This window comes from Curcuma longa, unplaced genomic scaffold (assembly GCF_044706935.1).
Source record: "Curcuma longa cultivar G26 ecotype Majalengka, Jawa Barat unplaced genomic scaffold, ITB_CL_G26_1.1 contig_20602, whole genome shotgun sequence".
Classification (NCBI taxonomy): domain Eukaryota; kingdom Viridiplantae; phylum Streptophyta; class Magnoliopsida; order Zingiberales; family Zingiberaceae; genus Curcuma; species Curcuma longa.
In genome coordinates, this window is record NW_027431424.1 from 46,731 (window position 1) to 67,613 (window position 20,883).

At 35.4% G+C, this 20,883-nt stretch overlaps 1 protein-coding gene across 1 annotated transcript in view; it reads right to left on the reverse strand.

Annotated features, from left to right (window-relative positions):
* LOC141817459 (protein SEMI-ROLLED LEAF 2) overlaps nucleotides 1–17,611 on the reverse strand; it is a 35,973-nt gene extending 18,362 nt beyond the window's left edge. The window contains exons 1-12 of the mRNA XM_074705098.1: nucleotides 17,477–17,611; nucleotides 16,667–16,741; nucleotides 16,463–16,578; nucleotides 15,744–15,858; nucleotides 14,683–14,808; nucleotides 14,538–14,585; nucleotides 13,389–13,585; nucleotides 12,547–12,743; nucleotides 5,794–6,077; nucleotides 5,422–5,592; nucleotides 1,181–1,579; nucleotides 809–958 (exon numbers count right to left, since the gene is read on the reverse strand). Of these exons, the coding sequence (XP_074561199.1) occupies nucleotides 809–958; nucleotides 1,181–1,579; nucleotides 5,422–5,592; nucleotides 5,794–6,077; nucleotides 12,547–12,743; nucleotides 13,389–13,585; nucleotides 14,538–14,585; nucleotides 14,683–14,808; nucleotides 15,744–15,858; nucleotides 16,463–16,578; nucleotides 16,667–16,741; nucleotides 17,477–17,611 (2,013 nt within the window). The remainder of the gene's footprint in view (nucleotides 1–808; nucleotides 959–1,180; nucleotides 1,580–5,421; nucleotides 5,593–5,793; nucleotides 6,078–12,546; nucleotides 12,744–13,388; nucleotides 13,586–14,537; nucleotides 14,586–14,682; nucleotides 14,809–15,743; nucleotides 15,859–16,462; nucleotides 16,579–16,666; nucleotides 16,742–17,476) is intronic.
* Between the last annotated feature and the right edge of the window lie 3,272 nt (nucleotides 17,612–20,883).

Genomic DNA, 20,883 nt, shown 5'->3' on the forward strand with positions numbered 1-20,883 from the left:
CTGCCTGAGACAATGGAAAGAGTGGAATTTAATCAACTGCCAGAACAACCACCGATGGCCCATCCTTGTCGGTCCTTTCGAACAATTCACGAGACACTTCTATAGGATATAGAGCAGAAATTCCTTCGCAATACGGTGTGCATATCATACAATAAATGAAACTGTGGAAGTTGTCTATTACAAACAGATATTGTCTTCTCACACTCCCTCAAAAGTGAGATGATAACAATCAAAGGCAAATTGCACACCACCGACCTCTACATCCCTAAATATTACCAATAATAAACATCTACACATCTCTTTCTCAGGTGCAGAATGAAACCGTTTCGTGTTGTTTCAATTTGTGCACACCACAGATCTCTACATCCCTAAATACCACATTAGGGAAGATTAGCCCATGGAAAAGAATGAGCTCAAAGTTTGGCTTGGGAAGAAATTCAAGTTTTGGTGAGATCCGCTCTCCTTCCTCATATTTTCACATAGTCAACTGTAAAATTAGCTTGTATCTTTCTAAAATATAAGGTAGGCTTCTCAGCCTTTCTTTTTTTTTTAAGAAATTATGTTAAAATTTCTAAAGAAAACATGTATCCTGATCTATATAAAAATTGATATTCTGGATATCATTTGAACTCTTATCAAATACATGATAAATGAAGTTCTTTATGAGAAATCCCATTGATTGTAATAGCCATTCATAAGTTCAAATTGAGTGGTTTTCAGAAAATTACCTGAATCAAAGAACCAATTTAGTCTTTTATGGGATCAGGCAATGTAAAAATGGCACACAATAATTAAAACGTACCCGCACCTTGAGATGTGAAGAAAGAAGAGTCAAGCCAAAAGAATGAGCAATAGCCTGAAAATCTATAGGCTTATTATTAACCCAGTTAGCTTGTATCCAGAAAGCCGAAAGTAATTGAGTAGTTTGATCTTCAGTTAGACCCATAACGCCAATATCCTAAATCATAGGACAAAAATATATCCAATCAGATGCATCACCGAACTTCACTTTTGTATTCACACAAATAGAAAAAAAAAACAATAATTAAATAATGATAATCTAGTGGTATTACCGTATTAGAAGCATAACAAAAATTAATTAGATTCAGTACGTCTTTTAAGCATGCTTCAAGTAGTTAATCAATTGATGTATGTAAATCATAAAATGAAGAATACTTACATGGTCCAAGGAACTTGGAGATGTAACAATTCTGTCAATAATAGATCGACTAAGTGTACTAAAATATGGTAAATTTTTCTGAATCCAACTATTCTTCCATTCTTCATCACCCAAATTTATCATCTTTGTCCCATCATTGGCATTAGGTACCTTCTTATCTCCATTTAAGCATTCTTTCTCTTTTCTGAGTTTCTCTAGTAAAGCAGTTGCTGACTCAAAAACCGAGGATGTTCTGGATTGCCACTTCTTTGTTTCAAAGAGATACTCAGATTCACGCCTTGGATGATTAAGATTTTGTCCAAGAAGTACAGAAAATATCTGATGGGCTCCAACACGAGTTTCAAGATCTGGATGCATCATAGTCTTCAACAGTTGTGCCAATAGCGAATCAGGAAACACCTTCAGATATTTAAGAAAACAGAGGAAAGATGCAGAATTATATGCTTGGAATACATCAAAATAAAGAACACAGTACAAATGTGACACAAGAAATTGAACATGGCTTAAGCTTAACCTATTTTGTTTTACAGTTCTAGTACACCAAGGCAGTCAGAAAATGTTTTACATATGAGATGGAAACATAGAACAATCATTAACATATGAAAAAAAGAAAATGCACATACAATTGCCCATGATTAGAACCAAGGTTTTAAATCTCATTCTGAAAGTCAGGTTTTCTGTCCCTGGTCAGAACGAAACTGTACCATGTTGTTTCAATTTGTACCGACAAATAGTGTTGAAAGAAGAAGAGGAGAAAGAGGAAGTGTAGGAGATGAGGATACTTACTGAAATGGAGAGACATCATCAACGATGGTGCGTTGCAAAACACAATCCAGTGTTGGAGAAACGTGAGTAGTGACATCAAGTTGTGCTAGAGAAGAAGATAAGGGTTTTGGTTTGGAGGAGGGTTCAGCTCTAAGGAGAAATTGGCACATAGCTTCTTGCTTTGCAACTTCCGATGCAAAGTAGGAGCCATAGGAGCCAGCTGAGCTTCTTGCAAAGCAACCAAGGAACGATTCAAAGCTTCTTACATGAGTTCTTGTCGAACAGCTGTGAATAGTTTGTACCAAAATAAACAATTGTTCACAGGAATAAATAGCTGTGAGCACAGAGTAGGAATTCCCTTAATTTAAAGGATAATTAGAAAAATATCTTTAGGAATAATTGGTTTCCTATTCTCACTTCGATTGTAATTCTGTATATAATACTAGGCATTCCCATTCTGTAAAGATGATTTTTCCAGATCAATTCTTTCCTCAGGGTATCAAAGCATTAGCCTTCATTGCTAATTCCCCATTTTTTTCCCTTCTGCTTCTGCATTGACTATAGGCAGTCATCAAGAATAGATATCCTGTACCTAGGATAATAGATGATTCGTTTGAACAATTTAGAGGTACTAGTGTGTACACGAAGATTGATCTGAGATTAAACTATTACTAGTTGCAGATTAGAGATTCAGATATTCAAAATACTGTCTTCCGTACTCGGTATGAATATTATGAATTTTGGATAATATCATTTAGGCTTACTAATACTCCTACAGCCTTTATAGATATGATGAATAAGGTTTCTTGGAGTATTTAGACTGTTTTGTGATTTTATTTATTGATGATATTTTGGTATATTCTCGATCAAAAGAGCATGAACAACACCTTAGAATGATTATGAAAATATTACGAAGAGAACGCCTAAATGCAAAGTTCAGTAAATGTGTTTTTCGGCTTACTTCCATGGGGATTTATAAGTCATATAATCTCTAACAGAGGGATTGTAATAGACCCCTAAAAGATTGAAGCGGTTGTCACATGAGAATAGCCAAAGTTGGTGTAGACTTTTCATAGTTTCCTTGGATTAGCTGGTTACTATCGGGGATTTATTGAACCTTAACTCAATTGACTAGAAAAGGGATCGGGTTTATGTGAACAGATGCTTGTGAATCAATCTTCCAAGATCTCAAGCAAAGATTGGTGAGTGTTCTAGCATAGTCATTCGTTTTGGAGAAGATAGATTCATTCTTTACACTAATACATCCATCAAAGGATTAGGTGCAGTATTGATGCAACATGATGGAATAGTATCCTATGCCTCTCATTAATTAAAGGACCACAAGAAGAATTATCCTCTTCATGATTTGGAGTTAGCAGCCATTACCTTAAGACAAGGTTTAAAATATCGAGCAGTGCCGGAGTTTCAGTCCCGGACCGGAACAATACAGTTTCGGTACCGTATCGTACCGTGCCGGTATAGTTTCGGTATTTTTAAAATATAAAATATATTAATTAAAATAAAAAATTTAATCTAAATATTTAAAAATAAAAAATAAAATTTTTTTGATAATTTTATAGATTTTAATAAAACATATTTAAATTATCCCGAATTATAACTTTGAACTATAGCTAGGGATTGATTATTAAAACCTAATTAAACCCTAAGTTTTAAAAACAAAAAAAAAGGAAAAATCACGCCGCGCGATCGGTGCTCGCTTCCCGCGTGGAGCGTCGTCGGGCCCCGGCGGCGTTGCGGGCCCCGGGCGGCGCCTCCGGCGGCGTCGCCGGCTCCAGGCGAGGCCTTCGGCGTCGTCGCCGGCCCCGGGCGAGGCCTCTGGCGGAGTCGCCGAGGCCTCGCGGCGCCTCCGGAGGCGTTCCCCGATCGAAATTTCTATGCCGGCACTGTGCCGGTGCCGGTGCCTTGGCGGAATGATATTTTTTGTGCGTATCGCCCGATACGGCACGAGATTTCAATACTTGCCTTAAGATATAGAAACACTATCTCTATGGGGATACATTTACGATATTTACTAACCATAAGAGTCTAAAGTATCTCTTCACATAAAAAGAATTAAACCTTAAACAGAGAAGACGGAGTTTCTGAAAGACTGACTGTACCATTTACAACCACCCTGAGGAAAGCTAATTAAGTGATGGATGCATTGTCCAAAAGTGTATTGTCATGTCACAGGATGGTAGTTACTGAATTAGTGATGAGGCAAAATCGATAAAAATATTCAACAAAATAAAATATGAAAATAAGAATATTTACTAACAATAAAACAAAAGATATATAAAAATTTAAAATAACGTATATAAATATGAGAAAATATGAATACTTGAATCACAAAAGTTTTACTTTGTTTAAGTTAGCTAAAATTTAAATTATCAATTTAATTCTAATTTAATCAATTTTAATTGTAATTAGTACTTTTAAGTTTTAATTAATTTACTTAAGTTTAGTTAACTAAATAAATTCCTACTTAATTTAATTAATTATTGTTAATCTAATTAAATGAATTTAATTTAATAAAATAAATTTAAAATAATTTAACCAATATTAGTTATTGAAGTTAGATTCAAAATCCAAATTTTCAAATTGAATTAAGTTAATTGTAATATATTAATTAATTAATTATATTATATTAATCAATTTAATTATAATTAGACTAATTTATTTAATTTTAATATTGAAAATGATTAATTAATTAAAGTACCTAAGACTTAAAAGAAAAGTTTTATAAAACGACGATTAGATCTGCGTTGAATGTTGGACTATGACACGCAAGCAAGTCTATACTAGTCTTCTTCCTAGTCGCCAATACAACACTTCCCATCTTCTTCCTAGTCGCCAATACTAGTCTATTTATCTTCAACCTCTCTATGTACATATGATATTTGGCACGCAAGCAACTCCTCTTAGATCTAGGCCCACATGTCCATGCTCACCCTATTCTCAATTCATCAGAAAGATTTCAAGGTGGAATACAAAGGCAGTATGACTTCTCGAACAAAATCGCATTAACATTAGCCAATTAAAGGGTGGTATGATTCTCAAATGAAATCTCATCAACGTTGATTGATCCTAATCCAAATCGAACGATCCGAATCAAAATTGGCCAATTCTACCAACCATGTGTCAAACAAAGACCGAAATCCACTAAAACCTCTACATTTGATTCAAAAAATATTTGAGAAAAGAGCATCTCTAGTCTTAGGAAAAAATCTTCTTTGAAATGAGAAGTCATCTTCTGCATGTAGGTGCTATATTTCAAAAACATTATATCATAAGCACCGCCTGACTTTGAAAAATAACTATTCAACACTATCAAGTCATGCTAATGTACAATCAACTTGTTTTCTTTGCAGATTTGATTCCACCAATTATACACCAAGGAAACAAAAAACTTAAACACTTCAAAAATATAATTTGTTTTATAGAAACAGATAAAATACTAGAAAGAACAGGCAAACCTGTGATTGAGTATTAGTAGATGCCAGAGAGATAATATGAGCAACAACTAACAACGATCTAATGGTTGCCCTGGAAACAATTGCAGTCGCCAACAGCTTCTCCGGTGTCATTGACAAGAGCTTCTCCAATGTTATTGACATCATGTCAAAGACCACACATATGTTTCCAATCTGTCAAATGAATAATTCCAGATGAAACACTTATCATTGTAAATATAACAAACAATATTTAGCCCCAGAAAAGAATCAGATATATAGATCACAAAGGAGAACAGACACTTTTAGCATTAAAGATATAAGGCATTCACAGGGAAACATATAGCGTAGTTATAATATTTGGTCTTCAAAGGAAATTATACAGAATTGACTCACTCCTTTTATAATTTCTAGTAGACAATCCTCAATGGAATTTTGAAGTGAGTCATTCCAAGTTGATTCTTGTAGCCCAACTGATTCAACTGTGGCCTGAAGGCTTTTCCTTAAATGCCTGCACAAGTCACTTACTACACCAACTTCAGCTGTCATTACTCTTGATTTCAGTTGTCGTACAAAGAAAGCGGCATTCTGAACTATATCTGACTTCAATTGTAAATCATGCACAACATTTTTGTGATCCAGGTGTCGGATTATAGCAGCCAAAATAAGCATTTCATTTTCTGAAGACCAACACAGAACATATATCAGATGCAGAATTTTGAGTCCTTGCAGCATGAAAAAGAACTACAAGGGGCATAGTATAGTAGTAAGAATAGGGAAAAGATCTTCCTTTATACAAGTTACAAGATAACCAGTTTGAATCATACAACTTGACAACTTTCAGATATTACAGTCTTAGTGCAACTAATTTGGAAAGTAAAATATGGGTGCTAACATGGATAACCACCCAAAAATAGGTGAAGAGTACTAAAATGGAGCCAGTAAAAACTCATATCTCAGGAGGCTCCTCCATTCCACCTTTGTCCAATATGTACATGCCAACGCTATGAGCACTATTTCACCATCCTCTGATCCTACAGTAAAGCACTGTGCTTTGTTAGTTGAGTTGCTCTCTAAAGGATCATATGGCAGTCGAAAAGTAAAGTAGCGAGGTTGTGGCAGTCATACTTGAGGATAAGGAAGGCCTAAACGTTCTCAGTGTGGAAAATTTGGGCATGTTAAACAATTGTGCTACTCTTTTCGTGGATATACACTCGGTCATTCTTTTCTCATGCACAAGCATCATCAACTTAGTCTGGCTCTACTATTACGTTCCTATAGAAGAGCATTCACAGTTCCTTCAGTTTCAAAAAGCAATGAGTTCCTTATTTCAATTAGTTGCCTTATTAGCTCATTGAGGTACCTTTATTATTTGCTTATCTCATGCCATTAGATCATCCAATAGATTCTAGATTAACAACCACTGAGCACATTTCTAATAGCATATTCTCTTTCTCTACTCTCATGGTATTAGCATATCCGACCAATATCATTATAACTAATCAACACACATACATTAAAGGCGTTGTGAATGTTTCTATTTCACCCTTGTTACATATGTCTTACATATTCTATATCTCTAAGTTTCTGTTGTGAGAAGCAGGACCTACTACTGACCGGCTAGCCGAATCAGATGCTCTGACTCCTGATTCCTTGGAGCAGTCATTAAATATGAATGAGCTAAACCTTCCTGTTGCTGTTAGGAAGGGGGTTAGGTCATGTACTCAACATCCTATCTCCAATCACGTTTCTTACTCTCGTTTGTCTTCTTCATATCATGCCTTTGTTTCACAGTTATCAAACCATGTTATACCTTCTTCTTATTATGAAGCTGTAAAGGATGCTAAGTGGCTGGAAGCAATGAATGAAGAGATAGAGGCTCAGGAATGGTACTTGGGAATTAGTTGATCCTCCAAAGGGGAAGAACTTGGTTGGTTCTAAATGAGTCTATGCTATCAAGTATAATTCAGAGGGTGAAGTGGTCAGATATAAAGCCAGACTTATTGCCAAGGGATTCACTCAAACATATGGGGTGGATTACTTGGAGACTTTTGCTCCAGTTGCAAAACTAAATTCGGTCAGAGTAATTCTTTCTCTTGCTGTTCAATATGATTGGCCTCTATTTCAGCTAGATGTTAAAAATGTCTTTTTGAATGGTGACCTTCATGAAGAAGTTTACATGTTACCACCTCATGGAATCGAAACAAAAGGAAAAATTTGCAGGCTAAGAAAAGCTTTGTATGGGCTTAAACAATCTCCCGGAGCATGGTTTGATAGGTTTTGCAAAGTCATGATATTATTTGGCTTTAAACAAGGAAATGCTGATCATATACTTTTTGTTAAAAAGAAAGAGAGCAGAACTACTATTCTCTTGGTTTATGTTGATGACATGATAGTTACAGGTGATGACGAAGCTGAAATCCAGGCTCTTAAGTCCAAGTTAACATCAGAATTTGAAATTAAAGATCTTGAACTATTGAGGTACTTCCTTGGTATTGAAGTTGCTCGGTCTCAAGAAGAAATTTATGTATCAGAGAAAGTATGTGTTGGATTTATTCAAGGAGACAGGGAAGTTGGGTTGTCGACCAACATCTACTCCTATAGAAGTAAATCATGATCTTACTAGTTCTAATGGGGAAGATCTTGCAAGTCTGGAAAAAGAAACGTATCAAAAGTTGGTTGGAAAATTACTATATTTGTCTATGACTAGGCCTGACATCACCTATGTTGTTAGTGTGGTGAGCCAATACATGCATGCTCCTAAAACTGTCCATATGAAGGCTGTTGACAGGATTTTAAGGTACTTGAAGTCATGTCCCGGAAAAAGCTTACTGTTCAAAGGAGGTGGTAATCTAAAAGTGGAATGTTATTCTGATGCAGATTGAGCTGGTTTTTGAGATGATAGAAGGTCCACTTCTGGCTATTGCACTTTTTTGGGAGGAAACCTGGTAACTTGGAGAAGTAAGAAACTTATTTGTGTACGGTCCAGTGCTGAAGCAGAATATCGAGCCATGACACATGGTCTTGCAGAAATGTTGTGGTTGTGTTTTTTGTTGGAAGACATGCGATTAAAAGCAGAATTACTTCTCAGGCTATATTATGACAACAAGGCTGCAATCAATATTGCAAATAATCCAGTACAACATGACCGGACTAAACACATCGAGATTGATCACCACTTTATTCGGGAGAGACTTGATTCCGGAGAGCTATGTTTGTCTTATGTCAAATCTGAGGACCAACTTGCTGATATCTTTACGAAGGCTATACCCCAAGCTATGTTTAATTCTGTTCTTAGCAAGTTGAACATGTCTGATATATATATTCAACTTGAGGGGGAATGTTGTGATAAGCAGGGGTAGATAGGTCTTTTCCTCTTATGTTCTTAGGGTTATGTTGATTATATAAGCCTTGTACATGTTTTCTTTTAGAACAAGTTAATTTCAACAGTTTCTATTAATCTTATTATTGATTAGTAAACTTGAACTATTAAATTGTTATGTAATATTTCATTTCACTTATATTTCATATGGGACTTACGGACAAGCAAGGTGATTGACATAGGGCATGAGTCTCGTGGACTGTAGCAGCTATATATGCCTTGACTATCTTCGACTCTTCTGGTTATGCCACCACCAAGGTTTAAAATATCGAGCCGTGCCGGAGTTTCGGTCCTGGACCGGAACGATACAGTTTCGGTACCGTATCGTACCGTGCCGGTATAGTTTCGGTATTTTTAAAATATAAAATATATTAATTAAAATAAAAAAATTAATCTAAATATTTAAAAATAAAAAATAAATTTTTTTTGATAATTTTATAGGTTTTAATAGGGCCTATTTAAATTATCCCGAATTATAACTTTGAACTATAGCTAGGAGTTGATTATTAAAATCTAATTAATACCTAAGTAAAAAAAAAAAAACATCGCGATCGCGCGATCGGTGCACGCGCGCGGACGCCGCTGCGCGGAGTGTCGCGGGGCCCCGGCGGCATCGCCGGCTCCGGGCGGCGCCTCCGGCGGCGTCGCCGGCCCCGGGCGGCGCCTCCGGTGGCGTCGCCGGCCCTGGGCGGCGCCTCCGGCGGCGTCGCCGAGGCCTCGCGACGCCTCAGGAGCGTTGCTGAGGCTGCGCGACGCAGCCGGAGGTTCCGCCCGGGGCCGGCGACGCCGCCGGAGGCGCCGCCCGGCCGGAATTCATGTGCCGGCGCTGTGCCGGTGCCGGTGCCGCGGCGGAACGAGATTTTTCGTGCGTCTCGCGCGAGACGGCACGAAATTTCAAACCTTGGCCACCACCTCTTTAGATACACAATGTCTCAATAACCTTATTCTTCAACAATTATTAAAAATGGTTTTCAATTTTTCTAGTCGTTCATCTCTCAAGCAGAGTAATGTCTATTAGGTAAGATTGTAAGTCCTTGTTATCTAGGAGTATCCATAAGCATGCATCTTTACCTTTTGCTTTGATTCATTTTCATGTATAGGATCATGTCAAGTGCTTTGTAATTTTTATCAATGGTTATTATCAAATGACTCAAATCGTAAGGTGTTTCCCAATAAAAGAGTATCATGCATTTCTCTATTTTTTTCCCCTTTTTAGGTTGAGTTTAAAAATAAGTTCGGTATTGTCTGTTAAGTTCTCAGTAATGATATTGCTAAAAGAAAAAAATGACATATGCATCTCTTCTTTTCTTTCTATGTTGATGCAATTCTTAGTGTTTTCTTTCTAGGAAATCGATCTTCCTTCGCTCTTCATGGCCCTTTCACAATTCTTTCCAAGGATGTTATATATTCTCTTCCACACCAGATATTTGTCTCTAGACGACATAAAGAATCCCAGTCTAGCAAGTATATTTTTTCTTGGATATTCTCGTCTCCTAAAGGGGCTATTTTTACTCTCCCCATTTAGATTGGTCATCAACCCTATTCTTTAGCTCTATGCTCTGTCTGAGTTAGTGCAAAAGGTTATTCTTATGTGTGTACTAAATTGTCACCTTCCATGCATTCTACTACTAGGGTACTCTAACACCCTATGCTACTGAGGTGCCCATATCAAACTTTCCTCCTTTTAAGGTGTACAATCAAAGACCAAGACATAAATATGCTCTAAAGACCCTCTGCCCCTCTAATCACCTACCACTATCACAAATCTTACATCTGATTTGTAATTACAAATTGCTTTCTTGCTAAGGTACTCTAAAATATTCTACTTCACATTTACTTTTTCATTTTTTATAAAATGCATCGTTGTCACCCAATATTCTACCTTTTGCCCTCTTTATCTTCACAAACAATTCCTATAAATGTCTTAGATGTTCTCAAGGATCATAGTTAGCTTCAAGCTGTGATGGAAAAGACAGATACTATCATTCCAATGGCACTTGGGAGTAGATTCCTCTCCATCCTGGGAAAGTGGGTTTTGACACTTAATTGCTCCCATAATGGTACTGTAGATGATCTAGTGGCTAAGATCAACGTAGACTTCCTTGAAATATTCCTTACAGTGACCAAATTAACTTAACTCATCTTTTTTTCTACCTAGCAATTATCTTTCACATCAGCTTGACATTAAAAATGTCTTCTTTCATCGTAATTTTCTTTTTAAAGAGGTTTATATGGAGTGTTGCTTGTGAGGAGACTAACAAAACTAAAGAAATCACTAACAAGCTAAAATAATCTCCAAATCAAGATTTAGAAAATTTAGCTTTGTTCATTTTTTGGGTAATCTAGGTGTCTGGGCCATGGATTAAAATATCGAGATGTTCCGCCCGATACTCACGGTTTTTACCATTCCAACGTAGGACCAGCACCTGACAACAATGTCGGAAGGTCGCACAACCCCCGCGACTGTGCCGGAGGGCTCGCGTAACCCCAACGGCCCCGGTGCTACTGCAAGGGATCGTGCGAGTTGTTGGGTTGCGTGCGAGTTTTAATTTTTAATTAAAACTTAGATGAATAATTGCTATAGTTGAGATAATCTAAATAGGATTTAATATATATATATATATATACATATTATTTATATTAATCCTAAAAATATATAATAAAATTTATTTATTTATATATATTTTCATATTTTTTTATTTTTTAAATATTTAAGTTAATTTTTTTATTTTTAATAATATATTTTATATTTAAAAAATAACGAAATCATATCGACATGGCATAATACGGTACCGAAACTATATCGTTCTGGTCATAGACCGAAACTCCGATACGACTCAAAATTTTAAACCATGGTCCGAACTTCACCAACTAATGTTGCTTTCTTGCATTTCTTTTTTATGTTTATGGCACTTTGTTTTGTATTTCTACATTTAAACTAAATATTTAATTGGATTATTGTTACTACTATTCTAACTAGGTACCCTTGTTTCGATATTATATATGTATGTGTTGCTCTTATGCTATATCACTATAGCGTGTGGATGCGTTGCAAGCATTGTTTGGCATCTCTACAACATAATCCCTCGTAGACATGAGTCAGTGGAATTGTCATTGCCATCGAGGTAAGTCTTCCTTGCGTTATGAAGAGAGCAAACTCAAAATATAACATAAGAGGCCAATATTAATTTCTCAATTGTTAGTGTTAAGGAATTTTTTAGTAAAATCAAAAGTTAATAGAAGTTCATATGCACCCTACATTAATCAACCAAGAAATAGAAAAATAATAAACTTATATTGTTTATAAAGATGGGTTTTTATTTAAAAAATGGATATGAGACTACTCGAGCACTCACATTTAGGTGAAAGTAGTTTCCAAACCCAAGACCTCCCACAACAACTTCCAAGTCCTTAACCAACTAAGCTAACTGTTGTCCTAAGGGCGTTTATAGGAGATGGATTTACTTAGAATCAATTGATATAATTTAATAGCATATTATTAGAATAGACAAATTAATTAAAGCTAATTCTTTATATTGTTGATAAAGATGGATTTGCATAGAAAGAGCTGTTACTTCTACATCAGAAAAAAACAATTGAAGCTAACTCTTTATATGCCCTTTTAATTACGAATTTTATCTAGTATTGAAAATCCTGCTTCTAGTTCTCAATGAAATTACATACAATAAATTTATGGCAACAATTAAATAAAAATAGTAGTAACAACAATAGTAGTAGTAAGAAAAAGAATGGCATGGAAGCATTACCTGAGTTTTTCCCTAAATGAGCTATGTCACATAAGACCATTAAAGCAAACCCATTACGAGAAGCCCAATGTCTTCCTTGATCAAAGTAAGCAAACATTGGCTCTAGTACACGACGTGTAGTTATGCTTTCATTGGCAAGTTCAGCAAGCTTCTCTATGCAAATCCCTAACCATACTTCAGGAGATTCTTTCTCTTCTCTATATAAATGAGAGAAAACCAATTTAGCAAGATAAACCACAAAATAAACATAAATCCATTCTGTTCTACAAGAATACAATTAAATCATTTATTGAAAAATCAGCTTGCCAAGTCTTTGTTATCAACAAGCGTAAAAATGCTAAGCATATTTGTGGTCCACCAAGCAATGGAATATAGATAACAGTAAATATTCAATCAATGATCTTTTTTCTCTACTAGTTTCTGTTGGTTGAGATCATGTCAATTTTAAGTTTTTATAGCAAGATTGTGTTAGAAGTGACAATCAACAAATTCATCACTTGACCATCTTGTAATTGTCAGAAAGAATAGTTTTGAACAATTATCAAGACCACCATCTTAATGTGTGATCAAAAAGTGATAAGGTCAACTCTAACATAGCAATTAATCAATTCATTGTCTCTCATAGACAAAGTATTATAATATATGTGATACTATTTGTCATTCTGGTGTGTCTCAATAGATAATAACAACAGAAGTGTAACCACATTTGTGTTGACTAGCCTTCAAAATCAATCAACATTTTTAGAGAAATTCCTAATAAACAGATAATGGCATGGATAGCTACATAATTTGCAACATATAATGTGGCTAACATGATATTTTCTATTGCCAACCACTATTACCTTGTTAGCAAAGTAGAATCTTTGGATTCTAGCCGCCGCCTTACAACAGTATTGCAAGGACTAACACTACCCATGATTGTCACAACACTTCTTGCTTCGCCCCTAACTACTTCATCAACCCAATTATGATGCGACTCGCATCTCTCACCATCATTTTGCTCCTCAGTTCGATAATTTTCCAAGATAGCAAATATGATCTGAAATGGAAGATTAGATGTTCATGATATTAATTGATGCATTGAGCAAGTATCAATTCTATCAAAGCAATAACCAATTTTCCTAAGGGTGATCGAATTCCATAGATGATTTATATTGGCAGGATATACATACACACACAAAAATTATATAAATTATACAGCTTGTGAGAAATGAATTAGCAAATGATATTGTACATTAAAAAGCATGATTCATTTGATTAGAATATCCAAGTGCTTCTCAAGCATTAACTAAGAACCCTCATCTGATGCCGAAAGGCAATGAAGACTTGTCACACAGACCATAAAGACACAACAATGAAAGAACCAAATGATAAAATACAATGACAACAGATTTACACAACTAATATTTTGATGCGATTAAATCAAATACTAAACCAAGTTCTTTTTGTCACTATCAATTGACTGTTCTGATTAAATAAATAGCATTTAGTTGCTTGTCAAAGCATAGAAACAGCCAGATTATGACAGAGTCCATTTCTTTGGAACAACCAAGTTTACAATATTCATACTTTTAAATGTAACGAAATTGATATAGAAAGAATAAAAGAGAATATCAAAGTATCAAAGGGAACAAAAGCTACAAATAATATTATACAATAAAAATCTTTTTCGTAAAGGAATTTAGGAATTAAGCTTTTAAATTTTAGCATAAATAGTACACATTGCTTTTAAAGTTTTTGCAAATGAAATATCAGAATGTCATATACTTAAAAATCATATCCCAAAAGCATTGCAGGTTTAGCCATATGCCACAAGGTACAATGCACTTTAAGTTATCCTACAGAGATAAATTCAAACAAATGCAAATGCCACAACAAGCAATCAACTTTGACATAGTATTAAATCATCAAACATCATATTTTCAGAAGCTTCAAAATACACTATAAGAATTCTTAAAAGAAAACAAAACAAAGAGTTCAAAATCACTCACCTCATCAAAACAAACAAAGATATATGAATGCATATTCATGAACCAAATCTGCAATTCAAATTATAATGATCATTCTGACGATCAAAATTTACTAAAAAGCAATAAGGACAAATGTAATATTATCTAAACAAAAGGGAACAGGGACCATAGCAGATAAGCATTGTAGACTTGCAGCCCGTAAAAGCTTTTTCTGTTCTCCCCTACCCTCACGTGCAAGCACACAGACTTTCAGGACCAAGCTTTCAATGTTCCATATGTATGTATTATCTGCCTGTCAAGACAGTAGCCATAGATTGTATGAAAATAAATAAAACAAGATCCTATTCGTGAAATAAGAGGAAATAATATTGTACAAAGAATAGATGAGGAACTTAAAATATGAATCAAATTCAAAATAAATTACATTTAGTGAGGAAAAAGACTTTATTGCATGGCAAAGACAATAGTGTTGAAAATGTAAAAGCAAACAGCCACAATAACAACAAAACCCATGAGACTTTGAACACAGACCTAATTAAGCATGAGGGATAGACACAAGATTGACAAAGAACCATCAGCCAGCTATTTAATCATAGCATAAATATATAAAACCACTCCATGCTTTTAAAATCATTAAAATCAGATTAAAACTTTTGTTCAGAAAACATATTTAATACTTCATGACATCTGATAGGCTACTTCATACTACAGCTGCATTTAGAGAGCAAATTCCCATAGTGAGTCTTATCCACTAGCTCTACAGATCATGCATGAGTTTGTCCTCTCCTGCAATATGCTTCCAAATTCATGCTCAGTCCAGCTTAACCAGTAAGGAAGAGAAAGATGTCAAAATCATAATAGATAATTGGATCATTTCCTAACAATTAAAGCTTTATAATAAGTAGTTACCCAATCAAATTACAACAAGAACATGGAAGCTATCTCTAGGTTAGAACGTTTTGCAAAAATGTTATAGGAAAAGGTTTATTAAAATTTATGACTTTGTACACATCAGTCATATTTATACTATCACCAAAGTTTCAAGCAGCTAGAACATGATAACAGACAATTTCTGTCACAAAAATACTAATGACTAAGTTATCGAAGGAAAGTATCAAATCAAGTGAAGTCAAAATGAGCAAAACATTGCAACAAAATTTGAACTACCGAGTAATTAAAGAAAGGTGCATTGAAACCAATAATTACAAAATTGCCTTGTACCCTTACCTGACTATAAATGAATCTTGTTAATGTTTGGCATCCAACAACCTTTATGTCATCTTGCTTCTTGCTATCCAGAAGCTCAACAATAACATTCAACAGGCTGACAGCAAAATATGCACTGCCACAAAAGTCGCATCATAAGGAATACACAATGCTGCACATTAATCAATTCAGAAGCATGTACCATACAAGGTGCCAAAGTATACCAATAGAACATCAAAAATATTAAGATGGCTCAAAAAGGGGATTGCTATTTTGTAGACCTGTATAAAAACCCCCATGATAAATATTAAACTGATATGATTCCTAAATACAAATGCCGGATCATTACTAAAGTAAGACCTATCTTTTTCTCTAATGTTTCAACTATCTCACATCCATTGTGTGTAGTGATGTAAAAAATAAATAAGTTAAATTAAATTTTCAAAAAATAATGGCAACTACTAACAAAAGGTGTATGAACAGAAAAAAGCAGACATACTTAACTTACCCAAGTTTTCTTATGAATAAATATCAGATTATTAATTTACAATTTTACAAAGAAATTCATACAACTTCAAAGAAAAAGATTTATTTGGAAGCAAAGTTTGTGGTCAACAAGATAGAAAAGAGCACAATGGCTTGAATCATTATTGAAGCTACTATAAAAGAGATAATAAGCTTTTTTGAGAAACAAAAACATTATAACTTAGATTGAGCAGGCAAATGTTGTCACAACTTACATTTGTTCTTTACATATGTAAAGCAATTTGCTATAGACTTCAGTAATAATCTTTACAAAGTTGATATGCCCATTTCGCAATTCCTTGTGACCTCTTTGTTCAAGATACTTTGCAATCTATCAAGGAAAGGTCAGATTCACTAAATATTCAAATTCTTCAGACTGTTAGGAATCAGAAACTTGATTTTGTACCAACTGTACCAACCTTTGGGATCCGAAGTGGATTCTTAGCAGCATATTCACATAACTTCATGATTTTCCTTTCATTAGGAAGACCATCCTGCAAATGTAAAGTATCTAGCCATATATTCTTGTGAAAATTATTAAGAACATGAATGCAAATAAAAAGTTAAAGCATCTGGAGAAATTGTCTCATCTGTCAAAATTCAAAATCAATGAAGTGCAGTACCTCATCTCATATCATGTAGAATGTTCACCAGAGTTCCTAGATAGATGAATGTACGTAAAGGTTATGATACAAACCTTAGCATATTATGACACTATGATTCAAATTGGCCTAGGCAACCCAAATTTCTGGTAGATTCTAAATTGTAATCTAATGAACCTACAGACCATTCCTATGTTCTCTCGCCATTCCTTACTATCTCATTCATGACAACCTTGACTCAATGGGATACGCTTGCATAATTGCATTCTCCTAGATATGTTGAGATTCACTAAATATATTTTTCTCATATCATTCCAATTAATCTAATTTTCAATTATATGAAAGCCCTTACAAGTGTAAATAGCTTTTTCTTTGTTGTGATTGCCGTCCATCATATGAAAATAACTATTATATAAAAAGGTAGACACCTTAATGGTTGTACGTCATCTATGCAGCATAAACTGAAACAGCAAACGGATTTAGGTTTACAAACATGGAAATGAACTCGGAATATTTAACATTTCAAGAATCACACGACATGCACATAGAGAAATGAATCTCAGTCTATTACACCGAAACAAACCAATGAGATCATGAGAATAGCAAACTTTTCAAATGAACGCTTACGAGATTTTTGGGGAAGACTTCAGCTAGCAATTTCTTGTACCGTTTCACAGGGCGCTGAGAGCTAGGGTTCAACGCCGGGCAACAAACGCACATGTTTCCACACGCTGGGATAATGCTCCTCGAGATGAACCCCATCGCAGGTCAAGAACAGATGGAGAAAAGTAAATGTAGATCCTTCCTCTAGGCGGCACCAAGATCGTTCGTTCACCAGTTCGCACAAATGAAATCAACAGAAAATCTAAAGCAGAATCTTCCCGAGCGCGCAACGATCACAACCTGACCTGTTAAAATCAAATGGGAAAGCCAAACAGCGGGCTTATTCAAGGGGGAAAATGTTTGTTACAAGGAATAAACAGCAATGAGAGACGAAGAATGGGAAGCGCGCATTGATCTGGGAAAAGATCTAGTTGTTCTTTCTTTCTACCGATGATAAAGAAGAGTGGAGATCGCAGAAGCTGGTTAGAGTGAACTGGGCAGCGGAAAGGAAAGTATCCAATGCGGCAGTGAGTGAGCGAGAGACGAAGTCGTGAACAAGGAACAGACCACGTGAAGTAAAGGGGCGGATTCTTTTGAGGGAGACAGCTTTATGTGTTGTTTTTTTGTCAGTATTGGGAAACTCCCCCGTTGGCTCTTTTATCCAAAGTGAAATAATTCAAATGGAGGCTTTTTTGGGTATTGGATTTTTAAAATAGAGAGTCTAATTTATATATATATATATATAATTTTTTCTATCTATTCTATTATTTCAATACAAGATTTCTATGACTTATCTAAAAAAAATTAATCAGTGTATAAGCACTAGAAAAAATTATATTTTGAGTAGAGATTACGTGGTCTCTTAGCTGACCAAGATCTGATGACATGCAAAGCGAAGTATGTCAAGGTCGCCCGACGTTATCGGTGTCTCGGCTTATCTTCACCACCGTACCTGTCTTCTCCATCACCTAGTATGCTCTTCATTGGTTGCATACTCAACTCAGAATTAGATCAAAAAAGGAGACTCACAGAGATGCGAGAGAGTGCATAGTGGAAAAAGAGTTGTCTCTACGCGCGAGAAGAAAATCATACATTAACCTACCTTTAGGGGTCGTTATATACCGGTGAAAAGGAACCTCCACATAGAATATCACATACCCACCAATTGTCTCTTGAAAAGTGGTTAGGGCACAATCCGGGAGGTAGTTGTTGAACCGTACCCTAACATAGTATGGTAGAAATTCCATGTAGGGTGCCTCATACTCGCCAGTTGTCTGTTTAAGGGGTAGGTTAAGGCACCAAGGAGCAACAAACATTGAAATAATCTTCACATAGGCAATATGTGTCTAGTTGTCTATCGAGGGGTTGTTAGGGCACTATGGAGTGGCAACCGTTGAGACAATCTTCACGTGTCCATTAGTTGTCTATTGGAGGGGTGGTTAGGACACCAAAGGGCGACAATCATTAAAATGTACCTTAAAGAATTTGCATGTGTAATGTCCCATGTCCGCCACATTTCGTTGAGGTCGAGTACTGAATTGGCTAGTTCCAAGTGGGTCTTCTGAGTCTAAATGGGTTGACGTTAGATGAACATGTACATATCCCGAGTGCCCCTCTCGAGCCTAAATGGGATATTACAGAACGAACACTTAGTGGTCAGGGATGTCAGTCCTGAGCGGCCTTCTGAGCCCAATTAGGATGTCGTTGGACGAGTGTTGAGTGCTCAATGATGTCGGTCCTAAGTCGCCTTGCCAAGCCGATTAGAATATCTCTATACGAACACTAAGTGCTCTGGGATAAGATTGACCAGTTGGGAAATGAGTCCGACCATGGGAAATAATCCCGAATACCATTACATGTCCTTCCTTCAAGTCAAACTGAAGAGCAAAATCAAATGAAATTTGATTAAGTATGGGGCGATTGCTACCATCTGATGATGTCGAAGCAAACATAGAGAAGGCATTCATGTGAAATGGGCTTATTGTACATCACATATCCCACCTTCTGAGTCGGACTAAAGAGCAAAGTCGAATGAAGTCAGATTAGAGAATTTTAGTAAGTAAACAACTATCTTGAATGTATAACCCCAAAAGGATTTGGGAAAACTCACATGATTCATCATTGACCTAACCATGTCCAACAATGTTCGATTTCGCCTTTCTAACACCCTATTATGCCGTGGTGTGTAAGGCGGAGTCTATTAGGACAATATCCCATTGTCCTTGAGATAATTTTAAAACTCTTAACTTAAGTTTTCACAACCTCGATCCAATCAAAATATTTTAATATTTTTATCAAGTTGTTTCTCTACTTCATGTTTAAATTTTAAACTTTTTAAAGGCTTCAAACTTGTATTTCAATAAATACACATACCTCAAATCGTGAGTGATCATCGATGAAAGTGATGAAATAGCTATAATCTCCTAGTGCATGAATCAACATGGGTCCACATACATCGGTATGCATAAGGGTCAAAGTGTCATGCTCTCATTCACCTTTTCTGTTAAAAGATAACTTAATCATCTTGCCTTTGAAGCATGAATCACATGTATCAAATTAATCCAATTCAAATAATTTTAAAATTCCACACTTGTGTAATTCGGATATGTGTTTCTTACTTATATGGCCAAGACAACAATGTCATGTGTAAGATATTAATCGATTATCTCTTCGAGTACACTTGTTGTTCATTTCGATATTGAATATGTCATTGGATATATCTAACGCGTAGATACTATTGCATAATATTTCAGTTTCATAAAGAATATCATTCAAAGTTCTATAACAACACTTGTTATTAAAAGTTAAATGGAAACTTTTTCTATTTAAGCAAGAAATAGAAATAATATTTTTTATTAAAAAAAGAAATATAATAATAATTATTCAGTTATAAGACAAGTCCATCTAGGGAGTTTCAAGAAATAAGTTCCTATAACTTTGGCTGCAACTTTTCCTCTATTGTCAACTCACAAATTTTAATCTTTCTTGACTAGTCTTTTACTATTCCTTAGCTCCTATATGTCATTACATATATGTGAGCTACACTTGGTGTCCAATACCCAAGTGTTAGAGGAAATAGTATGATAATTAATAATGAAGATACCTGAAGGAGATGGGGCATCAAATGCCTTCTTCTTCACAAACTCAAGATAAATCTTGCAGTTTCTTTGCCAGTGTCCACCTTGCCACAATGGTGACATGATCCATTGTCCTTTTGGATATTTTAACTTTCGCTTTTAGAACCTTTCTTCGAAGTGTCATACAACATCACAGCTTTCTTTCTTAACAGATAACTCCACTATCTTGAGTATGTTGATCAGCTCTAGAATTGTGGATTCAATATAGTTCATTTGATAGTTCATCACAAACTACGAATAACTATCAGGCAAACTATATAAAGTTAAGTCAATACTTAACTCATGATTCATGAT